This window comes from Xenopus laevis, chromosome 5S (assembly GCF_017654675.1).
Source record: "Xenopus laevis strain J_2021 chromosome 5S, Xenopus_laevis_v10.1, whole genome shotgun sequence".
In the NCBI taxonomy this organism is placed as follows: domain Eukaryota; kingdom Metazoa; phylum Chordata; class Amphibia; order Anura; family Pipidae; genus Xenopus; species Xenopus laevis.
In genome coordinates this window covers 50665113-50673431 of record NC_054380.1, presented here as the reverse complement: position 1 = coordinate 50673431, position 8319 = coordinate 50665113, and the positions used below count along the sequence as shown (strand labels likewise).

The 8319-nt window shown below is 42.8% G+C and overlaps 1 protein-coding gene across 1 annotated transcript in view; it reads right to left on the bottom strand.

The window, feature by feature from the left end:
* The window catches only part of LOC108705638 (cancer-related nucleoside-triphosphatase), a 43005-nt gene extending 38637 nt beyond the window's left edge, over positions 1–4368 (bottom strand). Inside the window, 1 exon segment of the mRNA XM_041564535.1 lies at positions 4159–4368. Within this exon segment, the coding sequence (XP_041420469.1) occupies positions 4159–4192 (34 nt within the window). The 5' untranslated portion in view covers positions 4193–4368.
* Positions 4369–8319: the final 3951 nt, after the last annotated feature.

The window sequence follows — 8319 nt, the reverse complement described above, 5'->3', positions numbered from 1 at the left end:
ATACTTCGAATTCGGACCCTCGAATTGGAATCCTTCGACTTCGAATATCGAAGTCGAAGGATTTTTGTGCTATTTCCGATCGAAGTACAATCGTACGATCGCACGATTTATCCTGCGATCGAAGGATAGTGCCTTCGATTCGAAGAATTCGGTCGTAGCGTACTGTCGAATACGATCGAAGTAAGATCGAAGTGAACCTTGCCCCACTTGTATTCGAATCGATCGATTCGAAGTTTTTATGCCCCACTCCTTTTGCCATTTTTTTCAAACAGGAAGCCCTCTAGAGGCCATTTTAGGTGCATTTTCGGCCTAATTGCGCACTTGCTATTTAGACTGCACAGGTGGAGGAGGTGTCTGAGGCAGGTTCTTTTTTTTTGGAAAATTTGGCTGGAAATGGCTGGTAGGAGGAGGATTGAGGAGGAGGAGGAGGAGGAGGGGAACGTCTCTCCAGCCCTGGGGAAGTGCCAACGGCGGCTGGATCCCCACAACTGATGGGATCTTAGTCGTCGCAGGAGGGGGAGAGAGGGGGGCACAGGCTGGGGAGTCACTGGGAGGGTTCCTGGGGGAGGAGGGAGGAGCAAGAGAGTGGGGTCCCGTAGGGGAGGGGAAGAGAGTAGGTCAGGTGGGGGGTCCCGTAGTGGGGGTGAGAGTAGGGCAGGGGGTCCCGTAGAGAGGGGGAGCGTAGGGCAGGGGGTCCCGTAGAGGGGAGGAGAGTAGGGCAGGGGGTCCCGTAGAGGGGAGGAGAGTAGGGCAGGGGGGTCCCGTAGAGGGAGGGAGGAGCGTAGGGCAGGGGGTCCCGTAGAGGGGAGGAGATAGGGCAGGGGGTCCCGTAGAGGGAGGGAGGAGCGTAGGGCAGGGGGTCCCGTAGAGGGGAGGAGAGTAGGGCAGGGGGTCCCGTAGAGGGAGGGAGGAGCGTAGGGCAGGGGGGCAGGAGCATAGTGTAGGGAGGGTGTCCCCCAGCCAACGCAGGGAGTCCCCCAGGGCACGCTGCGTGTCTCGCTCGCCATCTGGGGCACGCAGCGTGTCACGCACCCCACCGAGGCTCGGAGAGGCTCCCCAGGAGGAGACACAGAGGCTGCCCAGCAGCGAGGAGGAGATGGAGGCACCACCAACTGCCTCAGAGAGGAGACAGAGAGGAGAGGAGAGGGTGATGATGACGGAGGAGAGGAGGGCCCACCAAACAAATGGCCCGAAGGTTACCAGTGATGAGAATGGAGCACTGGTGGATGAGGTGTTAGCGCGATGGATGTGCTGTTTGGGAGTCGGTCCCATCGTATCAGTGCTGCCAGAGCTCAACACCACTGGCAGCAGGTAACGGCAAGGTGAACACTGTGGGCGCTTTACACAGGATGCCCCACAGTGTAAAGCGCTTCAGTGACCTGAAGCGTTGGCTAAGGCAAAGCTGGTTACCAGGAGAGCTTAAGCCCAGAAGACCGGCGGAGGGCGAGTCCCTCCACTCAGACTGAACCCTACGCAGCGCGCGGCTTCTGGACATTTTGAGCAAAGAGGGCAGTGAAGGAGTGGACACAGACTGGAAAGTAAGTTGAATTTTATAGAAACAAACATCTGACTCCTTTTCCACATTCACATCATTAGATAAATGTCTAATTTCCCCTTATAATTTCATTCTTTGCTAAAAATATGCTCCTGTTTTGCATTAGAGGAGTTTTTTGTGCTTTTCTTTACAACTTTGCTGTTTGTTCATTACTAGTTATTAAGTGCAGCTGTAACATAGACAAAATGGCAGCCATTTCTTATTAATCATTTCCACTATAGTACAAATGTTTAGAAACTGCATTAAAGGGGTGGTTCACCTTTAAGTTAACTTTAAGTATGTTCTAGAATGGCCAAGTCTAAGCAACTTTTCAGTTGTCCTTCATTATTTATTTTTATAAAATTAAAGGACTCTTTCCAGCTTAAAAATGTGGGTCTAGAAATGCTCTGTAAGACTACACATGTATAGTTATTGTGAGTTTTATTTACTCATATTACTAATTAGACCATCCACTAATATATTCCAGTCTCTTCTTCAGAGAATGCCATGGTTGCTATGGTTGGACCTAGCAACCAGATTGCTGAGACTGCAAAGTTTAGATCTGCTGATTAAAAAGCTAAATAACTTTAAAATCACAAGTATTGTCATATATTACATTCTCTTCTGCTCGCACCATTGCAAATGTATTTAAAGGAACAGTAACACCAAAAAATATAAGTGTTTTAAAGTAATGAAAATGTCATGTACTGTTGCCCTGCACGTGTAATACTGGTGTGTGTCTTCAGAAACACTACTAAAGTTCTATAAACAAGCTGCTGTGGAACAGGAATTGAAAAAAGTCTATATGGCACAGGTTAAAAGAGGATAACAGAATACTCCATTATGTTCTACAGAGCTATACTGCTATCTGCTGGTAACCTGGACTTTTCTCATTTGAATGGCTGCCCCCATTGCTACACAGCAGCTTATTTATATAAACTATAGTAGTGTTTCTGAAGCAAGCACAGCATGAACCAGTGCAGGCGCAACACTATTTTCATTACTTTAAAAACACTTATTTTTTGATGTTACTGTTCCTTTAAGTTTAACCATCCATCTCACTGTCGTACCATTCCATTGGAGAGTATTGGAATGAGAAATAAAATAGATTTGTAGCATGTGGAGGTCTCTTGCAATTCCATATGATTTTGTTTTTTAATCATACTTTTTTTGTTTTCTTTATTCACAATTGCAGTAACCGCCGCAAACATCGGGCCTGCTGACTCGAGCAGTGACCAAGGACCAGAGCGACGCCGCTCCAGCAACCCCAGGAAGAGGGTGAGGCTGAAGATCGTGATAGAGCCCCGGAAGCTCAAGGTACAGACATGTTCAATGTTGTGGCCAATGTAGTTGCTTCCTCGACTTGTTTTACAGCATACTAATGTCCTATCTCACATTACAGAACACCGAGCTGAAAGCCGCGCCCAGTCACCAGCTGTGATACCTGTGGTGCCCCAGACGTAAAGAGTAATTTTATAACTAATAACCCTTACTTTATTTGTCTGTGTGTCACCAAAGATGCCATGTATGGTTAAGCTGAAGCTCAGGAGAGTGGTTAGGAGAGAATAAAATAGATCAGACAGCTAGAGCAGAGTTTCTATAGAACCAGTAATGATGTCTGCTCAGTGGCTGTTAGAACTGGAGGGTGTGTTTATAATACTGAGCTGAGAAGAACTGAGCATGCTCATTAGCCAACAGCCAAAGGGAATTTCCTGAGACACACATAGATAGATAGATAGATAGATAGATAGATATACACACATACACACACACATATATATAGTACTCAGCAGGTGCATACAATATTACTATTTCATTTATATAACTGTGACATAATTTAAGTAGTAACATTTTGAATTGCCCGTTTGTACCAACCTGATAATAAAGAAAGAACGGAAGAGAATTGGCTGAGGAGGCTGGATAGGAAATGGACAGACAGCATGGGCATTCAGACTGAAGGCTCAACAGTTTAAGGGGTTGTTCCCCTTTGAATGAACTTTTAATATGATATAGAGATTGATATTCTGAGACAATTTGCAACTGGTTTTCACTTATTATTTGAGTTATTTAGCTTTTTATTCAGCAGCTCTCCAGTTTGCAATTTCAGCAATCTGGTTGCTAGGGTCCAAATTATCCTAGCAACCCAGGAACTGATTTATGTGGAGACTGGAACATGAATATGAGAAGGCCTGAATAGAAAGATGAGTAATTAAAAGTAGCAATAACAATACATTGGTAACTTTAAAGGGCATTTGTTTTTAGATGGGGTAAGTGAAAAAGGCAAATAATTAAATAACTATAACAAATAAATAATGAAGACCAATTTAAAAGTTGATTAGAATTGGCCATTGTATAATATCCTATAATGTAACTGAAAGGTGATCCAGTCCTTTAAATTTGCAGCTTCCACACCAGCTCAGTGACATTTTCTGTGGTAGGAAACACAGAAGGACCCTACCGCTCATCTGACTGGAGTCCACTAAATCCTTCAGGTTGATGTTTACAACAATCTTTATAAAGAACTTTAAGAAACAAAACAGTTATCCATCCTTTTACACGGGTATACGCCATTTTTTGCTGCAGGCAGCAGAGATAAGTAACTGAAACTGCTTTGTTACCGTTACCTGGGGGTCCAGTTAAAAACACATGCTTAGACATAACTGCCAGACGCTTCAGAACTTTCTATGAGCGATGTGATTTTCAGCTTTTTGTTTCAGGCACATTAAAATGCTGAACGTCCTCACTTTCAGGAGAAAGTGATGTCAAAGCCACGTGACAAAGACGTGGCTGAAGGGAATAACGTCAGCGTAGCGTCTGTCCCTGGTAAAGGCTTTCGTTAAAGGGGTTGTTCACCTTCAAACAACTAGTTGTTATCAGATAGATCACCAGAAATAACGACTTTTTCCAATGACTTTGTATTTTCTATGTGTCACGGTTTTTCTAATATTGAAGTATAAAGTGTCATTTCTCTCCTTCTGAAGCAGCTCTGGGAGGGGGGGTCGCCGATCCTGTAAACTGTTCTAAATTGATACATTGAGTTGATACATTTCTTATCTTTGTCCCTGCTGAGCAGAATCTCTGGGTTTCATTACAGGCAGCTGTTAGACTTGATACAATTGTTGCTAATACTCCAGAGATGCTGCTGAGAAATGGATCAACTAAATGTTGCAAAATTGTAACAGTTTAGAGTCTGCACCTGGATTACTGAGCTGTCAGACTGAAACACCACAGACACGAACATTCAACTTTAAACTTAGATTTTGGAAAAAACGTAAAAAATAAATAATGGAAAGTAATTGGAAAAAGTCATTATTTCTAGGGAACAATCTAAAAACAACTAAATTGAAAAAAGTGTTTGGAAGGTGAACAACCCCTTTAATGGAAAACGATTCTCCTGTCCAATCAGAGAAGGTAGGGGGTGGTTTGGTTGATTGTATAACTTTAGTGACTGCTGGTTAAAATGCCAGACAGGTGTAAAGCTGTAAAAGATTTGGTGAGCCTTGCTGCACAGTGAATAGCGTGTCAGGAATTGCCCAAAGGAATTCTCAGTATAGTATTGTGGGAGATAATCTCTTGTTGTTGGAGAGCTTGTGAACGCTTCAGCGCGGTGCAATTTCTTTAGGGTAGCTAAGATGAAGGGGCACGAGATTTGGGCCAAGGAGTTTTGTTTAATAATATCTGCATCAAATGATCTAGCCACATCTGGTAGTCTGAATAACACAGGGCAGGCATTAATCAATCATGGATGGCATACAAAGGTATACATGCAGGGCAGAGAAATCCTCAGGGGATAATAACATGTGACTTAACACCCATAATAAAACAAGCATCTTAGTAGGTAGTGGTATGGTAAGTAGTATTGTGCTGGTAGGGCTAAAGCTGGCCATAGACTCGCCAACCGAGCGGATCTTTCCCCGATATGCCATTAACAGCATGGCTATATCGGGGGTAATTCGAACGTTCGGCCGTAAGGTCGAACGATCAAATTACGATACGCCAAGGGGCTCCGACGGGTCAGTCAGGTAAAAATCAAACCTTCCCGATCGATATCGTGGCCAGATATCGATCGGGAAGACCCGTCAGAAGCCCCCATACACGGGCAGATAAGCTGTCAAATTGGTCTAAATGACCGATATCGGCAGCTTTATCTGCCCGTGTATGGCCACCTTAACACAGACAATTGGTGCACCGTGCTTGTATCACAGGGATGGAAGGCAAGACATCATTTTACACATATGGGGGGGGGGGGTGAGATACAACTGCCAATGCACAGCAGCCCAGCTTATGCCATACACCAAATTGTGTGGTTCAAACTATATTAGTTCCTCACTGACTGGCTTTATATCATGTCCCAATATCACTAAAACTGACAGTACACTGCAACAGCCCTGAGGCATATGTGGTGCTTTGTTTTAACGAAATCGCCCAAAGTTCCTTAAGAGAAAGTTTTGAGCAATTCAGAAAAATTAAGTGACGCATACGTTTTACCACCACCAATCTCTTAATTGCCAGTTGGAAAGACTTTTGAGGCGTTTAGTCACCCACGAAGAGATTTGTGGCGAGATGTGATGAGACATGGCATTTGTTGCCGCGGGTAGAGCAGATTTACCACAGGCAACAAATCTCCTGAAAATACCTTAGCATTAGTGTCCGTTTGAATTGAATGAGGTTGAATGAATTGATTAACTGCTGCCATTTTTTTCCTGCTGCTTTTTTCAGTGTAATGTAATTCATATGTTTTTGCAGGTAGGGCAGATTTCTTGCAGACAATCTCATCTTCCATTACCCCTAAAACTATAGCACAATTACTTTTGAACCAGGGTTTCTATACTGTACCTCTGTCAATTGCTATAAGCTAAGGTCAATGGTACGCAGACCTCTCCATAAATACGTTTCATTGTTTTGGTGCCAACTATGTGTGTCCTGTAGGGTGTTTTAAACATTTGAAGCAGGCACACGGGATCATTTGGACCAATCTTGCTCTCTAATCATTTTAAAGAGTACATAAAATTGCTCCTATTAAAATCTCTCTGTGGAGGTCACTGATAAACACTTCACCTGTAACCCATGGCAACTAGATGTTTGCTTTGTTCTAACTGCATAAAATGTTTCTAATCTAGTTAGTTAGCCAAAAATGTAATGTATGAAGGCTGGAGTGACTGGACGTCTAACATAATAGCCAGAACACTACTTCCTGCTTTTCAGCTCTCTTGGTTTCCACTGATTGGTTACCCTAGTGACCAGGCAGTAACCAATCATTGACTTCAGGGGGCACATGGGTCATAACTGTTGCTTTTGAATTTGAGCTGAATGCTGAGGATCAATTACAAACTCACTGAACAGTTATGTCCTATGTGGTCCCCCTTCAAGTCGCTGACTAACTCACAGATAGCTGAAAAGCAGGAAGTTGGATTCTGGCTATTATATTAGACATCTAGTCACTCCAGCCTTTATACAATACATCTTAGGCTAACTAACTATATAAGGAACATTTTTTATTTTGCACAGCCTATCTATTTACCCAGTTTTTGTTTTTACACTGCACTGTTCTTTTAAAGGGGTTGTTCACCTTCCAACACCTTCAGTTCAGTTGTTCAGTCTTGCACTCCTGCAGCAAGACCAAGATTGTATATCATGTGCACATCCACTGTGCATGCACACAAAATGTACAGAATGCCTGAATCTCCTGCTCGTTCCAGCATGCATGCACAGATGAACGAGGTGATGTGTCCCATGATGCTGGCAAATGCACAGGGTTTGTCAGGTAAAATGGGAGAGCTAGAGTTAATTGCATGATCTAAAACTTATGATATAATTGGTATCACTGAGGCCTGGTAGGATGAAATGTGACTGGGCTTTGAATTTAAATAGTTGCACCCTTTTTAGGAGGAAAAATAAAGGGGTGAAAAAGATTGGAGGAGTGTGTTTGTAATTTAAAGCCTAAAGTAAAGCCATTTCCAAAAAAAAAAAATAACCATTGATGGCACTGGTGAGGGTGTGGGTAGAGATTTCAACTGTTACAAAGAAAATTATCATTATTATATGCTACAAACCACCTCGTATAAGTGACGAGAATGAAGCCCAGCTCCTTTTACAAATAGAAGTGGCTTCACAACTAGGTTAAGTTATTACTATGGGTGACTTCAATTATACAGACTTTGACTGGGGTAATGGGGTTTCCAAGACAGAAAAAGCTAGTAGGTTTGTAAATATGCTGAATGACAAACTTTTTATTTCAGCTTGTACAAGAATCTACTAGGAATAATTATCTTTTGGGTCTTGTAATAACTAATAATACTGAACGCATCTCTAGCATTTGCGTGTGTGAGCATTAAGGGAATAGTGATAATAACATGGTCTCCTTTGAGATTATGTTGCAGAGGCAACTTTATTATGGAGTAACTGAAACATTTTAGATGTACAGTCTTTGAAAGTATAAGGGCATCTCTGCAACATATTAAGTGGGAAATGCTTTTCACAGGGTTAAACATGGAACAAAAATGGGAAGTGTTGCTTAATAAATATACTGTATCTCAGTATATTCCCCTTGTAAGCAAGTTGTAAAGCAAAACCTTTTTGGTTCAATAGAAGTGTTGGTGTTCAGGTGGGTAAGAAAAGACGTGCTTTTAAGGCTTTCAAGTTCGCTGTGACGGCCGAAGCATTTATAAGGTATACGGAGTCCAATAAACAAGGCCGGATTTACATATCTGGCGCCCCTAGGCCCGCTATCGTTCATCACCCCAGTAGTCCCCTCCCTTTTATTTGCTCAAATTCTCATCAGGACA